General features: G+C 41.0%; 1 protein-coding gene and 1 non-coding gene across 2 annotated transcripts in view; both read left to right on the top strand.

Annotated features, from left to right (window-relative positions):
• The window catches only part of LATS2 (large tumor suppressor kinase 2), a 101,126-nt gene that overhangs the window by 5,790 nt on the left and 72,392 nt on the right, over positions 1–22,944 (top strand). Inside the window, 5 exon segments of the mRNA XM_028531862.2 lie at positions 13,027–13,307; positions 13,310–13,388; positions 13,390–13,460; positions 13,463–13,489; positions 13,492–13,556. Of these exon segments, the coding sequence (XP_028387663.1) occupies positions 13,223–13,307; positions 13,310–13,388; positions 13,390–13,460; positions 13,463–13,489; positions 13,492–13,556 (327 nt within the window). The 5' untranslated portion in view covers positions 13,027–13,222.
• LOC114514217 lies at positions 14,237–14,342 on the top strand. Its single transcript, XR_003685952.1, has one exon. It is a non-coding gene; the product is annotated as a U6 spliceosomal RNA (small nuclear RNA).

Here is a 22,944-nt window from a genome sequence, read left to right as displayed (position 1 = left end):
ATTATGTTTATTGATTTGAGAATAGTGTCCCATCCTTGCATCCCTAGGATAAATCCCACTTAGTCCATGGTGTATGATCTTTTTAATGTATTGCTGGGTGTGGTTTGCCAGTATCTTGTTGAGGATCTTAGCGTCTGTGTTCACCAGTGATATTGCCCTAAAGTTTTCTCTCTTTGTTGTGTCTTTATCTGGTTTTGGGATTAAGATGATGTTGGCTTCATAAAAAGAGTTTAGGAGTCTTCCATCTTCTCGGATTTTTTAGAATAATCTGTGAAGGATAGGGGTTAGCTCTTCCTTAAATGCTTTGTAAAATTTTCCCGTGAAACTGTCTGGTCCAGGGCTTTTATATGTTGGGAGTTTTTTGATTACTGCTTCAATTTCCTCAGCTGTTATTGGTCTGTTCAGGCTTTCTACTTCTTCATTCAGTTTTGAAAGATTATATTTTTCTAGAAATTTGTTCATTTCACCTAGGTTTTCAAATTTCTTGGTGCATAGTTGTTTGTAGTAATTTCTTACAATCTTTTGTATTTCTGTGGTATTTGTTGTAATCTCTCCTCTTTCATTTCTGATTGTGTTTATTTGGGTACTCTCTCTTATTTTCTCGATGAGTCTGCTTAAAGGCTTGTCGATTTTGTTTATCTTTTCAAAGAACCAATTCCTGGATTTATTGATCCTTGGAATTGTGCTTTTAGTCTCCATGTCATTTAATTCTGTTCTTATCTTGGTTATTTCCTTCCTTCTACTTGCCCTGGGCTGTCTTTGTTGTTGTTCCTCCAATTCTTGCAGATGTAGGGTTAGGCTGTTTATTTGAAGTGTTTCTGTCTTTTTTAGGTAGGCCTGTATCACTATGAGCTTCCCTCTCAGGACTTCCTTTTCTGTGTCCATTAAGTTTTGGATTGTTGTGAGTTAATTTTTCATTTGTTTCCAGAAGCTTTTTGATTTCTTCCTTAATCTTACTCTTGACCCATTCATTGTTTAGTAGCATGCTATTCAATCTCCATGAGTTTGAGTGTTTTTGAGTTTTTTTCCTTGAGGTTTTCTAGTTTCAGTCCCTTGTGGTCAGAGAAAATGCTTTCTATGATTTCAATGTTCTTGAATTTGTTGAGGCTTGTTTTGTGTCTTATCATGTAGTCTACCTTTGAAAATGTTCCATGTGCATTTGAAAAGAATGTGTATTTTGCTTCTTTGGGAAGGAAGGCTCTCTCTATATATATCAGTTAAGTCCATTTCATCTAGGACATTGTTTAATGCCACAATATCTTTGTTGATATTTTGTCTGGAAGATCTATCCATTTTTGATAGTGGGGTGTTAAATTCCCCCACTATAATTGTGTTGCTATCAATATCTTTCTTGAAGTCCTCCAAGATTTTCTTTAGGTATTTGGATGCTCCTATATTGGGTGCATATATATTTACAATGTTGATGTCTTCTTTTTTTTAAGTCTTTTTAAAAATATATATTGTATTGATTATGCTATTACAGTTGTCCCATTCCCCACCTCCACCCTGCACACCCCTCTCACCCAGATTCCCCCCTTTAGTTCATGTTTCTCTGTCATAATTATAAGTTCTTTAGCTGCTACATTTCCCATACTATTCTTATGCTCCCCCTGTCTATTTTCTACCTACCATCTATGCTACTTATTACCTTTCCCCACTCTCTCCTCCTCCCACTCCCCTGTAGCTAACTCTCCATGTGATCTCCATTTTTGTGATTCTGTTCCTATTCTAGTTGTTTGCTTAGTTTTTGCTTTTATTTTAGGTGTAGTTCTTAATTATTGCGAGTTTCCGCCCTGGCTGGCATAGCTGAGTGGATTGAACTAGGGCTGCAAACCAAAGTGTCGCAGGTTCAATTCCCAGTCAGGGTACATGCCTGGGTTGCAGGTCATGACCCCCAGCAACTGCACACTGATGTTTCTCTCCCTCTCTCTCTATCTCCCTCCCTTCCCTCCCTAAAAATAAATAAATAAAATCTTTAAAAAAATAATTGTGCGTTTCCTGTCATTTTACTGTACATGTTTTTTATGTTCTTTTTCTTATATAAGTCCCTTTAACATTTCATATAATAAGGGTTTGGTGATGATGAACTCCTTTAACTTGATTTTGATCTGCCCTTACATTCTAAATGAAAGCTTTGCTGGATAAAGCTTTGCTGGATAGGTCCTTGCCTTTCATGACTTGGAATACTTCTTTCCAGTCCCTTCTTGCCTGCAAGGCCTTTTGAGAAATCAGCTGACAGTCTGATGGAAACTCCTTTGTAGGTCACTGCCTCCTTATCTCTTGCTGCTTCTAGGATTCTCTACTTCACTTTAATCTTGGGTAATGTGATTATGGTGTGCCTTGGTGTGTGCTTCCTTGGGTCCAACTTCTTTGGGACTTTCTGAGTTTCCTGGACTTCCTGGAAGTCTATTTCCTTCACCAGATTGGGGAAGTTCTCCTTTATTATTTGTTCAAATAACTTTTCCACTTGTTGCTGTTCCTCTTCCCCTGCTGGTACCCCTATAATTCAGATGTTGGAATGTTTAAAGATGTCCTGGAGGTTCCTAAGCCTCTCCTCATTTTTTTGAATTCTTGTTTCTTCATTATGTTCTGGTTGGATGTGTATTTCTTCCTTCTTGTCCACTCCATTGATTTGAGTCCCAGTTTTCTTCCAGTTACTGTTGCTTCCCTGTACATTTTCCTTTATTTCACTTAGCATAGCTTTCATTTTGTCATTCAGTTTGCAACCAAATTCAACCAATTCTGTGACCATTCTGATTACCAGTGTTTTGAACTGTGTGTCTGATAGGCTGGCTATCTCTTCATTGCTTAGTGTATTTTTTCTTGAGTTTTGGCCTGTTCTTTTGTTTGGGCCATTTTTTTTGTCTTGACACGCCAGTTACATAGTACAAGGTGGAGCCTTAGGTGTTCACCAGGGCAGGTCAACCCAGTTGCTGGGCTGTGATGCTGCCTGTGGGGGAGGGATCCGAGAGGGAACAGTAGTGCTTTGCTCCTCTCTCTATTGGTTTTCAGTCACTTCCCCCAGCTTCCCCCAAGCGAATTTGGCCCTTCTGGTGCTGATTCCTGTGTGGGTGGGTTTGTGTACGTTCTAGTACCCTGTGGGTGTCTCCAACGACCTGTCCTGTGAGGCTGGGAGTCTCTCCCGGCACCTCAACAGGTGTTTTCAATTGGTGGATTGAGGCTGCACTTCTTCGCACTGGGACCTTGAGTTGCACAGTGTGTTTTGCTCCCCAGTTTCCCCTGGTTTATCTGCACGCTAATGTGGTACTGCTGGGTTCACCAGCTGCCTTGGGCACTGTGCCCCTCCACAATCCATTGCCTCGCTGGGTCTGCCAGCTGCTGATTTTTTTGCCACGATCTCTCTCTGCCTGACTGCCTGACCGCCTGACTCTTCCCCTCCTACTGGTCTGGATGAATGTGTCTACTTTAACTCCTTGGTTGTCAGACTTCCATAAAGTTGAATTTTCTCTCTACTGGTAGATTTTGTTTCTAAATTGTTGTTGTCCTTATTTTGGTTGTGCAAGGAGGCATAGTGTGTCTACCTATACCTCCATCTTGGCTGGAAGTCTACAATTTTTATGTCTTCTTGATGGGTTCTTTCCTTGAGTATTATGAAGTGACCCTCTGGGTCTCTTTTTATGGCTCTTCTTTTGAAGTCTATTTTGTCCGATGTTGTATTGCTACCCCGGGTTTTTTTTTCCTGTCCATTTGCTTGGAAAATTTGTTTCCAGCCCTTCACCTTCATTCTGTGTGGGTCTTTATTCTGAGGTGGGTCTCTTGTAGGCAGTATGTGTGTGGGTTATGATTTCTTATCCATTCAGCTATTCTGTGTCTTTTCATTGGAGCGTTTAATCCATTTATGTTTAAGGTTATTATTGATAGGTACTTATTCATTGCCATTGTTTTGTACCTGTGTTTCTCTCCCTCTCTTACTGTTTTTCTTTCTTTTCTTAAAGCAGTCCCTTGAGTATCTCTTGTAGAGCTGGTTTGGAGGAGGTGTGTTCTTTTAGCCTTTTTCAAGTCTGGGAAGCTCCTTATTTGGCCTCCCATTTTAATTGAGGGCCTTGCTGGATAAAGTAGTCTTGGTTGCAGGCCTCTAGTTTTCATTAGTTGGAATATTTCTTGCCATTCCCTTCTGGCTTGGAGTGTTTCCATTGAGAAATCAGCTGCTAGTCTTCTTGGGGCTCCCTTGCATGTTCACTCCAGTGTTTTCATTAAATGGACCCAGATACACCTGCTTACTCCCCAATATTATCTTCCTGTTTTTGTTCCTCTTCTGTTTGAGCCTTTTCACAGGACGTCTGAGATTCCAAGAATAGCTTTACACTTCAACCAATCATTCCTTTAGCCTTTCCAGTTTTGATGAAACCATCCTTTTTCTTGGTTTTCTCTAAATAGGCACATGGCTTTGGAAAGTCACAGTATTACTTCTGTGTTCCGGCTCCCTTCCTGAGGTACACCCAAAACTTGCAGGGGAAGGGTGCATAGGAGGCAGGGCTTTCTCAAATACTGAAAAACCCTTGCTGGGGTTTGGAGTGGAATATAAGGAGACCCATCCTGTACCCTTTATCATATGGACATCACATACAAAGCTAAAAGAAGATGTGCTGGTTTGCTTTTACCCTAGACTATAAGCTTTATTTAGAGGTGAAACCTGTTCTATCTGTGTGAGACCTCATAATATCCAGCAGAGTATTTGACACATGTATGAATGGCACTTCTAAGCCCACTGCAATGACACTGTTTATTGGAGAGTTTTCCTGGATTTTTTTAAAAATGTCATTCTTTTTTTTTAAATGTAGTTCAAGTATTTTTTTTTTAAGATTTTATTTATTTATTTATTTTTAGAGAGGGAAGGGAAGGGAGATAGAGAGAAAGAGAGAGAAACATCAATGTGCGGTTGCTGGGGGTTATGGCCTGCAACCCAGGCATGTACCCTGGCTGGGAATCGAACCTGCCACACTGTGGTTCACAGCCCGCACTCAATCCACTGAGCTACGCCAGCCAGGGCAGTTTTCCTGGATTCTTAGAGAAATGTAGTCGGCTGATTTCCTCAGAGATCCTCATTATGAGAGTTAGTCCTTGTGTGGTTTCAGGGCCTGGACAATCATTGGAGGTATGTTAGCCTGGTGGTTTATGACTCTGACACTCCAGCATTAGGCTGGAGTCCTGGCCTCTCTACCTGATTTAGTTTAATCTTTGCTAGGTAATTATAGTAAGGACATGATTTAAAGAATACCTGGAATTTTAAGTCCAAGACATTCTGTTTTTAAAAATGCCAATGGATTCATTAGTGTAGGTCCTTAGACAGAGGTTTGATTGGTTCCTTGGTTGGTGTTTGATGTATGTTGGCAGCCAGCGTAGATTTGTGAAGCACTAGGGGAAATGAGAATAAAAATTCTTGAACATTTGATATTGAGATTGGGGTTGGGTTGAGTAGGGCCAAATTAAGTGATGCTTAACATATGGCTCTCACATTTTTTTTTTTACGTGAGCCACCAATACTTAGAGTAGGATTTAGTACTTGTCTCAGCTCCAGATTTGAAAATGAGGTATTTTTGTTCTGTGAGTTGTGTTACAGTTTTAAAATTCCAGTGACTTGTAATTTCTTTTAAAGTGTATTTAAATGAGTTGGTGATGTCAAAGAAATGTCCAAAGTTAGATTTATTTTGCTTGATACCCCCATTTTGTAAACTTCACATCAATGAGGCCTTATGGTCATATTTATAAAATTTGTGATGAGAGAAAATATCCATTTTATTTCTTATAAACTGACACAGGGGTGTGCCGGAGTGGCTCATTTCCAGCTGCAGTCTCAGTTTGACTGATGAGTATTCTCATGAAAAATCTTTCACAAATTTGTAATTGGGTCATGAAAACCACTGTCTTAAAACTAAAGCCTAAAAACATGGTCTCAAGCTGAGAAAATACTCTCATTCTTTATGAGATCAAGGAAAGTTTCATCCTTTCCAAATGATTGGGGCAGGAGTACATATGTACAGTACAAGAGTACAGTAGTATATGTAAAATAGCACCTATGTGCTATTTCACATATTCACTTAAAAGGGCAGGGGTAATACCTTTGGAATTCCTATAAGACTCGAGGGAGATGGAAAGAAATAAGAAGAGGGCATGGTGTCCTCTTCTTCCCTCCACACAAGCTGCTCCCCAGTGGTAGGTTTAAAGGGGTGTCACTGAGTAATTCTTCCAACTTTTCTGTATGTTTGAAAATTTTTATTATAAAGTGTTAGGGCAGGGAGAACAAAGATACCAGGACATCTGATTCTGTTTAGGGGAGCATGCACTTGATATTTCTTAGTTTAGGCATAACACAAAACAGCACAGAAATGTGTTGACTGTGCTAGTTGGCTTTCTAACTGGAATGCCTGTGGGACATGTGGGCTGCAAGAGTGGAGCCCTGTGGAAGTCTGTCCCCACTGTATATCTCAGCGTCCTGGTGTGAAGGTGACACTGTGTTTGAGAAGGTGTGTGTGATGCTACACAGGTAGTCTTCACTCTGCCAGGGGACTCTGTACCCAGTCCCAAGGTCTACTCTTTTCATTGGGTAGCTAATTTTCTAGAGGAAACCATTGCTCAAACACTGGTTATCTAAGTGTGAATAGTTGGGCATTTTTTTTCATTTTTTTAAAGATTTGATTATTTATTTTTAGAGAGGGAAGGGAGGGAGAAAGAGAGAGAGAGAGAGATAGAGAGAGAGCGAGGGAGGGAGGGAGAGGGAGCGGGAGACGAGAGAGAGAGAAACATCCAATGTGCGGTTGCTGGGGACCGTGGCCTGCAACCCAGGCATGTGCCCTGACTGGGAATCGAACCTGAGGTGCTTTGGTTCGCAGCCCGCGCTCAATCCACTAAGCTACAACAGCCAGGACTTCTTTTTCATTTCATTTTTAATCAAGGTAAAATATTCATAATATTTTAACCATTCATAAATGGTGCTGTTCACTGGCTTGAAGTACATTCACATTGTTTTTGCAACATTGCCCACACTCTATACTCAAAACTTTTTTTCATCCCAAACAGAAGCCCTTTACCCATTAAGCAGTAATTCCCTGTTACCCCAGCCCCTGGTGATTCCTTTTTCACTTTGTCTCTATGAGTTTGACTTCTCTGGGTACCTGAAGTAAGTGCAGTCATAGAGTATGTGTCCTTCATGTTTGGCTTATTTACTGAACATAAGAACCTCAAGGTCCACCCATGTTGTGACATCATAGTTATCAGACTATACTAGTTACATGTAAGCTTCACTTACAAACATTTTGTTGTGGACTGCATCTGAAATTTCAGAGAGAGAATTGCTACTTCCTGACTGCCTTCAGTGTACCCAAACAGGTGCTGGGTGCTCTCCTGCATCCCTTCTTAGATTGCCTTGGTGGCAGGGTTTATCACCAGTTCAGGATGAAGGCAACAGACTCCTCAGGGGTAAGTGACTTCATGTATTCATTCAGCAGATGCTTCCTGGGCCTGAGGGCCTGTGTGACAGGAAGTGAGTAGGTGCTCCTGCCCTCACAGAGCTTGCAGTTCCAATGATTCAGGAGGATACAGGCACACCAGTCATCCCATACTGTGCTCATAGCTGGGAGGGCTATGAGCTAACAGTGCCACTGAGATGGGGGGGCAGAAGGACCATTTTGATGAAGGCATTTTAGAATTCCAGGGGTATAAGTGAGTCCAGCAGGCAGGGGAATTGTTTTGAGCTGAGAGAAACAGTCTTGCCAAGTTCCAGAGGTAAGGGAGAGTTTGATGCCTTATCTTGCCCAGGATCACCCAGCATGAACCTGGTTGTGGTTGTTGGGGAGACAAGCAGCTTCTTGAAGCTCAGATTTTGCTTGGACAGAGCATCTTGGGCCTGGTAGCAGGTACTTTTTAAATAGTAAGTTTAATGACTTCATCTTTTCCTCTCTGCTTTTCTCTTTTTCAAGTAAAAAGATACTTTAACTTTTTTTTTTAATCCTCACTAGAGGTCACCCTTAGAGGGGAAGGATGGAAAGGAAGTGAGAGAAATGTTGATTAGTTTGCCTCTTGCACGTGCACCCCTGCAGGAACCGAACCTGCCAACCCAGGCAAGTGCCTTGACCAGGAATTGAAACCCATGGCCTTTCATTTACAGGACAATGCTCCAACTAACTGAGCCACACCCGCTAGGGCAAATCTTTAACTTTTTAAGCATTGTTATCATTTACTTATTTAAAGAGGAGTCACTTGGAGTGACTGTGAAATACCTCTGTTTCTACATTCACTTTGGTACCTTTTCCATTAAGCCTATTTGCATTTTGCCCTGGTCTTATCTCCTGACTTGATTAAAGCCTTTTTGTCTGATTCTGAGTCCTGAACTTACTAGGAATTCCAATCATTGGCCAGTGTATTATGCATTACAGATGAGCTTGATCTCAGTTGCATTGTCGCCTGTGATCCTCAGAGCAGCCCTGTCAACTAGACAGAGAAAGGCTTGTCAGTGAGTAAGAAACTGAAGCTCAGAGAGGTGCAATGCTAGAGCTGGCAGAAGCCAGGCTCCTAACCCTCAGCTGCTTTTTTATTTTTAAAGTGAAATGGCCATCTTCTGAATTGGCCCTCCCCCAGCCTTGTCCTCACCTCCCAACAGCTGCCCTCCTTCATCCACAGTCTGGTTGCTATCTGAAAGTCCCTGGTCATCTAGCTCAGAGAAGGCCCAACCCTCAAGCTCTGGGTTTCTAAACCAGAAACTTGGGACTTTCATCCTTCAAGCCTGTCTCTAATGAGGTGACACCACCAGCTTCTGTGGGTTTCAACCCCTCAAGCATGACTGGAAATTGCCTACTTCTCTCCCCCTCCCCCTCCTACTACACTGCAGACCCCATAATACTCTTGGCAATTTTATTGTCATTTGTATGATACTATATTTAAATATTGATTTATGTGTCTATCTTTCCCATCTTGAACCAGTGAGCTCTTTAAAGTCAGAGGCTTGGTCCGTTATTTTCTTATCACCTAAGACTTAGTTAACAGGGCCACCTTGTATGGGTGTTTACATTGTGTACTACTCAAGGGCCTTGCACGTAAAAGGGTATGCTTCATATCACACAGATACTTATCTGAGGGCAATGGTCAGCCATTTGGAGACTCTGGTCCACTGCAAAAGACCTGACTCTACAGCAGTAGAGTCAGTGGCACATGTGTCATACACACGTTTTAGAGAACACATGTGATCACATTCCTCCTGTGTGACTGTACTAAGGCCATTACTTTTTTCTCCTGTGACTCAGAGGTCTAGTTCCTACTCTCCTTCACCTGGTGTGTGTGTGTGTGTGTGTGTGTGTGATGGGATATGATATGTGGTGTCAGGCTATGTCTCAGAGTGGGCCAGTCTGCTGCCCACAGGGCTCTGGAAGGCTCCTCAGGGCAAGAGCTGCTCATAGTATATAATATAGTAGCAAGACAGTTTACTTGAGGAAGGAGTACCTTTTTATAATCCTGCAAAGGTATCACATGAACTACTAGGGGCTCTGCCTATAGCTACACAGAAAGTATTTGATATGATTTTGGAGCTGACCACTAACTTCTCAACTCCTCATAGCTCTGGGCTAGAGCCACGTGGGCATCAGCCTTAAGGCAGCAGCACAGTTTCCAGTAGCCCCAGACCAGGAACAACCCAAATGTCCTTCTGTGGCAGAATGGATTAAGTATGGTATAGTTGTGATATGGAATATTACTCAGCAGTGAAAAATGGCAAACTATTGCTGCATACCACATGTATAAATAACCAAACATAGTATTGAACAAAATCAGCCAGGCACAGAGTTCGGAACATGTAAGTCCATGGATATAAAGTTCAAAAACTGGCAAACTAACCCTAGGTGTTAGAAGTGTGAAGGTGGTTCCTGGAGGCATTAGTCTGTGGCTGTGGGGGCCTCAGGGTTGTACTGATAGACTCCTTGCTTCCCTCTCTTTGTTATAGGGTGCTCTTCGTGAACACTTGTCCATCTTGTTTTGTACACTTACTACACTATTCTCATCTCCTCCAAAAGCCTCACTGCTGTCCCTGTTTCAGTAGCTCTTTTTTGGAGTGAATTCCAGGGAGAACGTTTAAGCCTCAGAATCAGCTGGGGGCCTCCTTCCTTTGCTGTCCCTGACTCCCTTGTGTCTGCTGGTGAGGCCAGTAGCTGGGTTGTCCCAGGTCCTGGCTCTGATTTCCTCATAGCTCTTTTTATTTGACTTGGGCCATCTCTTGTGGCTCTTGCCCTTTCTTAGCTTCTCTTTAATCTGCTGGTATCACTTGATGATCACTGACTGCTGCTCTCCCTCTCTCACCTAACAGCTCCATTTCATGGCTATGTAGGCACGTCACTCTCTGGGTAAATGTCCCATGTGCTGGTGGGCTCCCATCTGTCTTTAAGCCCAGACAGTGGGCCATGGTTTAAACTAGCTCCTGTATCCAACCCCCTTTTGCTCTGTGAGGTTGCTGATATTCACCCAGGTTTATCATCTACCCGTTTAGTGCTGTGTTTTTCCCTTCCAGCCACCTTCCTGCTGGCTACCAGACTAGGCTGCCTAAAGGGTACTTCTGGCCATGTCAGTCTTGAGCTGAACTCAAGACAGTGGTTCCCGGTCTTCTGCACTGAGCCCTGTGCTCTTCCGGAAGAGCCTCCAGCCCCTAGATCTAAGGGTGGTGGGTGGGTGGGTGGTGCCTGCAACTTTTACATTCCTTTGCTTAGTTGTCAGTGCTGTTCCTTATGGCTGAATATCCATTCTTAAGTACCCTCAGATTTGGTTACCTCTGCTTCAAAGCATTTTCTGACTTTGTCCTTTATTCTCCCAACAGTCAGATGATTTTTTTCTCCTTATGGACATTTCTTTTTTTTTGAAGCTCTTTGTTGCCCACCACACCCTTACCTCTTACTTGACTGTAAACTTGCTGAAGGCAGGATTTGTTCTTATTTATCCCAGCAGCTCCAGAGATTTAAGCATTTGGTAAGTGTAAAGAGGGTGTGGGTGGGATAGGTCAGTGGATGGTGGTGAAGGGGGGGGTATGAATACACTTGCTTAGTATCAGTCCCCTCCTTTGCATTGATTGTTTTATTGTGAAGATAGTATTATTTATCTCTTCTCTGTTTTAGTTTTCAAGAAAGGGAAGAAAACAAGATCGGATACAAGTGGTTTATGTGAACTCCCCTAGGAGAAGCCTCAGTACTCAAATACCATTACTCAGTAATCTCTATACTGCTGGCAGCTCCCAGAGCCTCTTTGTTGGAATGTGAACTTGGATTTCAGAAAGTGAGATATTTCACAGCAGATGCTTAGACCAGAAAGTCACTGAATATGAGTGTGGTTGCAATGTGCCCCATTTTACACCAATTAAGCAGAGCTCTAGGCTTGGTCCATGATCAACATAGATCCCAGGGAACTCAGCTACAGATCTGTGGTGCATTATCTGCAGAACCTTAAAACAGTCTTTCAGCGACTTGAATGTAGTAGATTTTGTGCACTAAATATAGGCTTCATATTGAAAAAATTATTTAGTCTGGTTTTTTTCTAAATGTAGTCAGTTTTCTCTTAGCTACATTAAGAAAGGAGATGGTTATGACCCTCCATCCTCCCACTTTTGAGAAAGGAATAGTGGTTTTCATCATCATCTCTCAGGGTTTACTGTTGTATATGATTATGAAATAGATCTATATATTGAATTCACATAAAACTCTTAGAACAAGCCTGGCACATAGTAAATAAGGGTAAATACTAGTTATCCTGATTTTTTTTCCCCACATGAGAAAGTCTGTGAAGCAGTTTTATTTCATAGTTATAACATTCCTTACTGAGACAAAGTCCAGCCCCCTTCACCCTTTCCTTTTAAAGAATGCTCTTTTCTGGGTCAGTGTTCATTTGAGCCTGGAGGGCATGCAGGATTTTGCCTTCACCCACCTGTGGGCCCCAGTGTTGGGTTGTGGCAACTATTGCATAGTGAGAATAACGCATCCTAAGGACTGGCTGAGACTTCAGTGCTCGCCACCTCTTGTTATCAGTGTTGTCCATCTGTTCCCAGAGGAAGGGTGTGGGAGGTAAATGACTGCCCTAGGTCACCAGATAAGTGACTTGAGCTAGATACTTTGCTCTGGCTGCTAAGGGCAGTGTCGCGGGTTGGTCTGATTTTATTTTCTGAATTGCAAGAACAGTAGTATTCAGTGACTTGGGCCTATAGTAGGTAATAGTTGCTGTTGGAAAATGCTGAAGTCATTGCTGATCTGTGCTTACACTTATTTGTTCTTAGTGTGGTCATAAAGCACTTTAAGAAATCACCTACATGCCTTTACCAGTCCCCTTCCATGTAGGTATCAATTTCCACATGAAAGATTTTTATTTTAGTATTTAGATGAAAATGCTGATAGAAGTTGACAAATTTATAAACAATCAAGGAAGTAGTTTACCTTGAAAGGTCTCCTGATATGTTGTGCTGGAACTACTTTGAATTGTAATAAAGGCACCTTCAGTGTGATAAGTTTTGTGGTGTCCTTTCAGGAAATTTGGGAGAGGAAAATTTCCAAAGAGAGGGAGGGACCACAGCTTCAAGTTGAGAGGTTGGTGAAGCCCCAGAATAAAGGACAACAGTATGGACCAGGAGTTGATGGCTTATTAGGAACAAGCCAGAAATCCAGACCCAGTGTAAGAAAGTTAAACCCCAATGCTCAAGCTGTGGATTTCAAATGAAATTATATTATAATAAAGTATCTTAAATGAGCCATCAATTGTTAATACTATTGTTCTTGCCTTGAGTTGAATATTTATTAGTTAGTATCAGCTTGTGGAGGTTGGCTTTACTGCAGGTTACATAGTCCAGAAAACATTTTGGGACAACCCTGAATGTCGTGTACTCTAACTGGAGTCGAAACCATTTTTTGTCATTTCTGAGAGATGATGTGTTCTTTCTTAATCCTTCCAGATGGAATATTTTCAAGATCAATGTCCATTTCTGATAAGTATTATTAACATTATGTGAAAACTACAAATGAGCATTGATTGCCTTTCTATCTTCTTTTTCAGATGGTGTTTCTCATCAAAATGAAAGGCTCTGGAAACTTTGGGTTCTCTATAGAAACTACAAAAATTAAAGGAAAGAAAATGTTTAAAAGGAAATTATTTTGAAACTAGTTTACAACTAACTGATATCTGCTCACAGTTTTTACAAATAAAACTCTTTAAGAAGATGTATTTATGGTAAGAGGAAACTGGACTAACAATGAGGCCAAAGACTTTTCCTGCCACGACTTACTCTGGAAACAGCCGGCAGCGACTGCAGGAGATTCGAGAAGGGCTGAAGCAGCCCCCAAGTCTTCCACTCAGGGGCCACCTGTGGGACCAAACGACACTTCCTTGGATACCAAGGTCCTGGGGGGCAAGGATGTTTGCCCGGCAGCAGCAGGTCAAGAGCTGCCCCAAAGTTCGGCCCCTACCAAAAGCATTGAGGGAGATCCGGTACTCCTGTTGCCCTTTGCCAATGAATCAGGGCCCCAGCTGCTACAGAAGTGAACCGACAGATGCTGCAGGAGCTGGTGAACGCGGGCTGTGACCAGGTGGGCTCCCGGGCCCCCCATGGCCATTACAGGAAAGGGTCCCTGTGGAGGTGCTTGATTGGGATTACTACTCAGAGAAGGGTCTCTAGGTTAGAAACCCAGGGCCCTTTAGATGGATCATTAAATCAACCTCCATTTTCTCTCTAAAAGGGTCTTTTTAGCTACTTTTCCTATTCAGGCAAGATCCAGAAGTTTCTGAATGCTGCTGAATTGGGCAATGTGTATATCCTGGTCTGTCCTCTTGAGCAGGGCTCTCACATAGAGCCCTTCTGTGGGATTTAGTTGGGCTTATTCTAAGATGTTATGGGGAAGAGACTGGTTTCCCTTATCTTATTTTTGGTTTGTGCATTTTTACTTAGTTACAGGGAAGGTTGATTAACACAAATTTGGCAATTCCTTGACTGTTTTTTCCATATTTAAAAATATTCAATGTTGCTGTTATGGGAGATGTACTATAACTATGTTACATCTAACTTCGCATAGTAAGGAACAGAAGACTAGAAAATCTTGGAAATGGTGGCAACACAGGCTGATTCTCATTTGCTTAAGAATAAGGACACATTAACAGAGGTGGTACTTATGCATAAATATACAACTTAGAGCTGTACCTTTATGAGCTGTAGCAGTTATAAAAGCAAATAAAATCCAGGTTGAGGGTCAGAGCCATATAAATAGAAGCAGTTCTCACCTTGGCAGTACATATTCTAAAATTGAATGAAACATAGTAGATTAATACGGCCCCTGCGCAAGGATGACATACAAACTAGCGAAGTATTCCATATTTTTACTGGTAACTACAAAATAGTCACAAGGATGGGAAGTAAAGCATAAGGAATATAGTCAGTAACTTTTAATAACTATGTATGGTACCAGGTGAGCACTGGAAATATTGAGGGGAGGGACACTTTGTAAAGTATATGATTGTCTAACCACTATGCTGTATACCGAAAACCAATATAAAATAATATCAAAAATAAACTGTAATTGAAAAACAAAACAGCCCTAGCTAGTTATGGCTCAGTGGTTTGGGCATGGGCCTGCAAACCAAAGGGTTGCTGGTTCTATTCCCAGTCAGGGCACATGCCTGGGTTTCAGGCCAGGTCCCCAGTGGGGGTTGCATGAGAGGCAACCACACATTGATGTTTTTCTTCCTCTCTTTCTCCCTCCCTTCCCCTCTCTCTAAAAAATAAATAAATAAAATCTTAAAAAAAGAAAATGCAAAAAATAAAAATAAATAAATGGAGCCAGTGTCAAGTCAAGGTAAAAATGTAATAGTAAAATATAATTGGTAAAATGTAGTTGCTTTATAAAATGACTTCTGAAAGCCAGTCCTTTTTTTATACATCTGTCATCTTAAAAGTCATAGTTGTACGAAAATGGAAATAGGTGTTTTTTGCTGCTTTGGAAAATTATTATGATTTCATGGTCAAAGCACATCAGATGGCTTCAGCACTTAGTTTCCTAGAAATAACCTAATTCTGCACTCCTGGCATCAGAGTCACAGGAGAAGGCTAAAAGTGCCCTGTTTTATGTCCCAAAGTCATCTCAGCCCTACTGTTGTAGTTCATTACCATAGAACTTAACCTGGACAATTATCGTTTCCTGAATGATATGTTTATAGAACTAACCAATATCTTGTGGAGGCTTTCTTGACACTTTGGAAATATGCTGGGACTAACTTGTGTTTGTGAGCATTGTCATGTTGAGAGTTGTTTTTATGAAGCTCAGGATCATAAATGATGTGCTATGGAATGTTCCAGCAGTAGAAACTGACAGTAAAGGTGTGACCTTTCTCACTGTGAATGTATGAAGTTAGACATGGTGCCAAATACTGGCCCTAATAAGCACAGCTGGGTGGTTTGAAAGTAGGGAGTGGTCCTGGGGAAATGCTGACCTGAGACCTGTAGCCTAATGGCAAAGCTCAAACTTCTAAAAATTACTTGCCAACAAAAGAAGTGATCAGAGCTGTTGTTTTTGCAGCTGTGTTTCAGCTCTGACAAAAAGAAACAGCTCGAGCAAATGATCCAAAATACAGGTGGGATCTTATTATGGTAAATCCATGGTGATAATTATAGTCCAAAATATAATGAAGCTGGTTCCGTTTCCAATACAGTAAAATACAAATACAGTTTAAATCGAGGATCACAACACCAATAAAGTTCCCAATCAGCTTGGTGTATAGTGTTACTTTATAACTTAAACAGCTCTGCCTTTATGGTTACTCTCCGACTCAGACTTTTTGGTCTGATAGAGTGCTTTTGCTTTCAGAGAATTTAGTTGGAAGGTCACTCACTGTGTGAACCCAGATAATGTGAGAGAAAAATACCAACAGCACCTTGAGAGCTGTATGTGTCTTGAATAAAGCAAATTGTTCAGATTCCATTATAACATACAGAGAATTCCTGTTATTGGAGCTTTTCCGCTTTGTCTCCCATTGTAATGCTTTTTAATTGAGGTTCAGTTTTGTTCTCTTGTAGCTTGGGTCTAAGTATTGTTTTAAACCCTGTATTCATCAGAATAGCAGTAATTCTGTGTTTTCCTGAGGTTTATAGGTGGCCTTAGTGTGATGCACACTTCATTGCAGTGTTCTGTCCATTGCATGTGCCACACACAACACATTTTTTCCATTTATTTTGGACTTATTTGGACTAAGACTTAGTGAAAATATTTTAATGTTTTTAGATGAGTATTTTTAAAAACTTTTTGTTATAATAAAATTATGTTAGAAAAGTACATTATTCCTAAACATATAGCTTGGTGACTTTTACCCAGCAAATTATACCATGTAACTATCAGGTACAGGTATATTTTTAATTAAAATATTTTAAAATAGAAATTTCTAGAAAAGTAAAGGACTTTAATATTTTCTGTGTAATGATTTAATGAAATGTCAAATGATACAAATGATGTATCATTTGATGTCATAAATCTTTTGCACATAAATACTAAGGACATGAACATTTCTATGGGAAAAACCTGACATCAATAGAATATATGTTCCTTAAGGAAGGCCTGTTATTTAAATATAAAGAAGTGACAGATGAGTGTCATATTTTGTGTCATTGGATACTCTATTCTGAAAAAGTAATAAGTTTAAATTAGCTTTTCTAAATAACATTTAGTTCACTTTTTCTGTTCATCTTTATGGTTTCAAGTGCTCAAATTACTAGGTTTTCCCTCTTTTCTTTCTGATAAAGTTTTAAACACCACTTGTTTGATTTTGCAGTGATGTTAACATACGCACAGTTCTGCTTCTCAGAAGCATATGACTTGTGTTCTCAGTGCATGTCAGGGAGCTAACAGGTGTGAGGGTGCTCACTGCACTCAGAATACAGGGTATGCAGGGAAGGTAGGACTTGGGGAGCCCAGCCACTGATTCAGTGGCTTCCAGACCCTTGGCTGTGTGTGTGGGTCCCCTGGAGGAAGACAGGTGAGAGATTTCCTTCAGATGTGTGTATTAGGAAATGCTTTGAGCAGTTGCCATATCCTATTTCTCTTTGGACAACCTGCATGCCGACCTCCCTGAGTCTCCCTGAGTCTCCCTGAGCCTCTGTCCGCTGATCTGTGTTACGGGTGCCAAGTCTGGCAGCTTTACAGACTCTTTAGGGCCATGACCTGCATGCTATTTCTCTGGTCTTGCATTTCTGTTAGTGTAATTTTCCTAATTCTGATTTAATTTATAGTGTTTTAAGTGATTTAAATCTTTAATGAGTAAGGTTAGAAAGAAATGTAAGCAAACAAATAGATTTATTATGTCAAATTCAGAAGAAAAAGCCAGTGGTCAGGATGTGCATTCAGAGGCAGGCTTCCTGAGAACAATGGTCACAGCACTGAGTAAGTCAGGGTGATCTGTTACTAGGAAAAGAGGATGAATTCTTTGCATTCTCAAGCTAAAAAGTGCAGCAAGTCAAGCTTCTCAGTCTATCCTACACGTTAATCCTGCGAGCCAGGACCTTTGTTGCCAATGAGAGAGACCTGCCAAGGGGTGAGGGCCTGCTGGAGTCCTCAGATTCCTCCCTGCCACCCCCTCAGGATACACCTGGTGTTTGAGCAGCCCACAGGCCCAGCAGTGGCCACACACAACTTCAACTGAAACCATACAGCAGTGGTTTGACATGGACTCCAGTGGCTCCCCCAGAATTTCAGGGGAAATGATGGCTTCAGGGGTCACACAGGTGGCTGGAGCTTTGCCCTGCCCTGCTGTTATTGACCCGTGTTCCCAATGGGTTCCGTTAGATGTGCTTGTTATGTACATGTGAGAGGGACAGCAGTGCTCTCTTAGTGTGGCCCCCTGCATACTGTTTTTCTCCTCACTGTGGACTACTGCAACCATTGTCAGTGCTGTGTTTGCTGATGTGTGTCCTATCCCGTGGAGGTTATTCTCTAGGACTTCTTCCTGTCTGGCTCTTACCCATGCAGCCCACTAAGCTGGTCCTCCCTGAGGAACCCCTCTCACTTTTCTCCTGTGCCCCATGGTCTGGCCTGCTCTCAGGCACTCTCCCAGTGGCTTCTTGTGGGGCACTTTAGACATCTTGTTTTGTTGGCTGTTAATGCTGCTTTCCCCTTTCCTGTGTCTGGATATGGGCATCTGTTATGATTCAACTCAGATTCCTTTTACCACAGGGTCTTCCTGATTCTTCCAGCTGCATACGAGCTGCTCCTATCCAGGCAATGATTTATTTCTAACCCTAGGGGCCTGGTGTGTTGGGCCTCTGTTGGCAGGTTGCAGTGCCAGCCCACTCCTTTACTGTGTGCAGCTACTTCAGGGCCCAAGAGTCTGTGGGATGTACTCAGTCGGAGGTGAATAGAGAGAGGGCTCTGCAGAGATGAGCCCATGGAATGAAAAATCACAGCAGCCCTAGCTCACTTGCCAGATGTGACATGGACAGAAGTATGACTTTGCATCACTTACTTTGTTTAGCTCTAACAATGTGCACCATCAGGAACCTGTAGAGATGCTGAGAGAAAGGCTAACACTAAACCACTCTTCCTTTATCTCAGAGACAAGATCTTGCCTGAGGATTACTTCACTGTAATATAGGCATTTTGCTAATGAAAAGTTAAAGTTGTTTCTCTTGGATGGGAATGACTTTTCAGTGTTACTGAACACTGAGTACTACCCTGAAATATTAATAAGAGGAGAAGGAAAAAAGAAACACTTAAGTTTAGGAATGTCAGTAATGTCACAGGAAATTGTATTACAATAGATTTGGGTGTAGCAGTTCCTTGCCTTTTCCCCCTTCTTTTTTTTTTTTTTAACTTTCAAATTAAATTTGGCCCTGCCGAAAGATAAACTGTTTACCTTTTTAAAGTAGGATTTTAAAAATACTTTGAGAAGACACAAACAAATCATACTTTTGTGTCATATACCTCTCAGGCATCTCTCTCTGGTTATTAAAGTAATGTGTGTTATTGTATAAATTTGGAAAATATAGAAAAGCATAAAAAGAAAATAAAAATTGCCTATAATTTTGTTAGCCCAGATATGACCACTCTGGACATTGCCACATTTTTTTTCTAATGAAAGAAAATTAAGAAAAGTAAGGAGGGATGAGCCAATGGTGACAGGTGGAAAAGAGTTGATCACAAAGCAATATATACAGATGATCCCAATTCTTCTGTTATAAAATGTACATGTGTATATTTAATTATCTAAGATACTGCCAAGCCCAGTTGGTTCAGGCACCCATCTACCCCTCCCTCCGTCCCACTGCCAAGCCTCCACCTTTGCTCACTGAGGTGCAATTGCCTCCTAACTATTCCCCTTGCCCTTCTCTCTGACTGTTTGCTGCACAGAGCCCTCCAAGTGATCATCCTAGAATGGAAAAGATGTGTCATTCCCTCCTGGAAAACCCTTCCCACTCTACTTGGCATGGAGTTTTGCTGGGGCAGGCAGGGTCCACCCTATGGCCTCTGGTTACATTACTTTTCCTGCAGTTGGTACTCTGGCCCATCTAGCTTTACTGCCTTTTCCCAGACTTTCCTACACTGGCCCATGAGAGGGTAATGCCCAGTCTCCCTTGAAGGTTGTCTTTATGTCAGGGACTCAGACTTTCTGATCCCTGAATCTCAAACAGATCCCTCTGTTTTGTTCTCTCTCATTGCATTGTAATTTCCCTTCATAGCATTCATCAGAATTTGTTACTAAGTAGTTGTGTGTTTTCTGTAACGTCCATCTCTCCTTACAGATTTCAAGCCCCATGAGGCAGTGACTTTGTTCTGGTCACCATTCTCTAGGACCTAGAACTGTGCAAGTTCTCAAAAATATCTGATGCATAAGTGAAGGGATAAACATTTTATAATAAATACTTTCATTCTTAACATCTGCATTGTATTCCACATTCAAATAGATGTTCTATAATTTATTGTAAATAGCTAGTATTAAAAGGAAAACTGAGTTTGAGCAAAAATTGATTTGAAAAAGGAAGCACTGAACTGAAAATGATTAGGAACACTTTGCCCGCAGGAGCTGGGGAGAGACTTACTTTAAGTATATTTTATTGATTATGCTATTACAGTTGTCCCATTTTCTTCCTTATGTTCCAAATCATTGATTTGAGTTCCAGTTCCCTTCTCTTTACTGTTGGCTCCCTGTATATTTTTCTTTATTTCACTTTGTATAGCCTTCACTTCTTCCTTTATTTTGTGGCCATACTCAATCATTTCTGCGAGCATCCTGATTCCCAGTGTTTTGAACTGTGTATCTGATAGGTTGGCTATCTCTTCATCACTTAGTTCTTTTTCTGGAGTTTTAATCTGTTCATTTATTTGGGCCATATTTCTTTGTCTTGGCCCATCTGTTGTAGGGGGCAGAGCCTTAGGAATTTGCCAGGACCTGTCGCTTAGTTGTGTCACTGTATGTGGAGGAGGGGTCTGAGAGGGAACAATGCTGCTTGCTTGGCTCTCGACCCATTTTCAGTCACTTCCCCCCACCCACAAGTGCATTGTGTCCTTCTGGTGCTGATTTCTGGGTAGTGGGTTTGTGTACATTCCAGGACCCCATGGGTCCCTCCTATGGACTCTCCTGTGAGATGGGGAGTTCCTTTGGAAGAGACTTTTATAGGGAAGAGGCAGAAGCAAAGCAAGGAAACCATTTGATTGGCTGTAGTTTAGGGATTGCCTCAATGGGGAAAGGTGAGTTGGCTATTTGTGATTGGTTGTCCTTAGGTTTTTATGTTGTGACCTTGGGGCACTTACAGGCTTAGGCTTGGGTTTGCTTACATGGGCTACTGAGGCATCAGAACCACCTCCGTCTCATGGCCTCACTGTTTAATTAACACTGGTGATGAACATCCTTCTGTGTAACTGTTTATGGGTATCACTGACTTCCTTAGAATAAATTTTAGACATGGAATTGCTAGGGCAAGTGATTAGAGTATTTTTGTAGTTTTTACTTGTATTTCCAAGTTTCTTTTAAAGATTATTAACTTGCACTTATATTTACAACCTGGACAATAATGACTACTATTACTACTACTAAAAAACAACAAAAACCAAATTTTTGTCAATTTAATAGTTCTGTATTCTTTTCTTAAAGATATTATTAACATACAGCATTGTAGTAGTGTCAGTTGTAAAATATAATGATTTGATATTTGTATATATTGTGAAATAATCACCACAGTAAGTTTGGTTGACATCCATCGCCACACATAGTTACACATTTTTTTGCTTGTGATGAGAACTTTTAAGATCTTACTTAGCAAGTTTCATATACAATAAGTATTATTAACTATAGTCACTATGCTGTTTATTACATCCCCATGACTTACTCATTTTATAACTAGAAGTTTGTATCTTTTGACCTCCTTCACTCATTTCTTCCACCCCTCTTTACCCTGCCTCAAGCAATCAACAACCTGTTCTCTGTATCTATGAACTTAGGGTGTTTTTGTTGTTAAGATTTTATTATTAATATTTTTTAAGATTTTATTTATTCATTTCTAGAGAGGGGAAGGGAAGGAGAAAGAGAGAGAGAGAGAAACATCAATGTGTGGTTGCCTCTCACGTGGCCCGCAACCCAGGCATGTGCCCTGACTGGGAATTGAACCTGCGATGCTTTGGTTCACAGCCCGTGCTCAATCCACTGAGCTACGCCAGCCAGGGCTGTTGTTAAGATTTTTTTTTAAAAGATCATATAATATTTATCTTTCTCTGTCTGACTTATAATTCACTTAGCATAGTGTCCACAAGATCCATCATGTTGTCACAATGGTAAGATTTCATTCTTTTTTATGGCTGAACAGTATTCCATTGTGTATGTGTCTGTGTATGTATTCAATATCTGTATGTTTATGTATATCATATCTTTATCCATTCATCTTGGAAGACTTGGGTTAATTCTATATCTTGGCTATTATAAATAATGCTATAGTGAACATGGGGGTGCAGATATCTTTTTGAGTTAGTATGTTCATTTTTTTCAGATAAATACCCAGAAGTAGAATGATTGGTTCATAAGCTAATTAAAAAAAAATTTGGAGGAATCTTTACACTGTTTATCATAGTGGCTGCAGCAATTTACATTCTCACCAACAACGGTGCACGAGGGTTCCCTTCTCTTTACATCTTTGCCAGCACTTGTTTACTGGCTTTTAGATAATGGTTATTCTAACAGGTATGAGGTGGTATCTTATTGGCCATCTGTATGTCTTCTTCGGAAAAATGTCTATTCAGATCCTCTGCCTATTATTTAAATTGGGTTTTGTTGTTGTTGTTGTTGTTGTTATTGAGTTAAGGTCTTTATATTTTGGGGATATTAACCCCTTATCAGATGCACAATTTGCATATATCGTCTTCTATTTAGTAGGTTGTCTTATCATTTTGTTGATGGTTCTGGGTTTTTTTTGTTTTGCTTTGCTTTGTTTTGTTTTTAGAGAGAAAGAGAGGAAAAAACATTGATTTGTTGTTATACCCATTCATGCACTCATTGGTTGCTCCTTGTGCCTTGGCCAGGGATTGAATCTGAAACCTTGGTGTATCAGGATGACTTCTCCAACCAGCTGAACTACCCAGCCAGGGCTGTTCTGTATTCTTAATTGTGGCAATAGCTATGTGATAATAAAGAAAGCGATAACAGTTCTTTAGTTTTAAGTAGCAGAAAAATGTCATACTGCGAGGGGGCCTCTTACTAAGTGTCTGAGATTGGCTGTTTTCCTGTTAAAATGAGATGCAAAGTCTAGAACATTAAGACCAAAATACATCTTTAGAGGAACACATCTTTTCTCTTTTCCTTGGTACAAGTTCTAGACTGACCCAGGAATCTGCCGTCCTGGTGGAACTGCAGGTAGGAGCAGGGAGTTGGCAAACCAATAGCAAGGCCTGTCCATGGAGGAGGACATGCCATGAGAATCCCAGGAGAAGCACCTGCTGGACATCCAGCTTGGTT

The sequence above is a fragment of the Phyllostomus discolor genome, chromosome 2 (assembly GCF_004126475.2).
Source record: "Phyllostomus discolor isolate MPI-MPIP mPhyDis1 chromosome 2, mPhyDis1.pri.v3, whole genome shotgun sequence".
Classification (NCBI taxonomy): domain Eukaryota; kingdom Metazoa; phylum Chordata; class Mammalia; order Chiroptera; family Phyllostomidae; genus Phyllostomus; species Phyllostomus discolor.
This window is presented reverse-complemented; position numbering and strand designations above follow the sequence as displayed.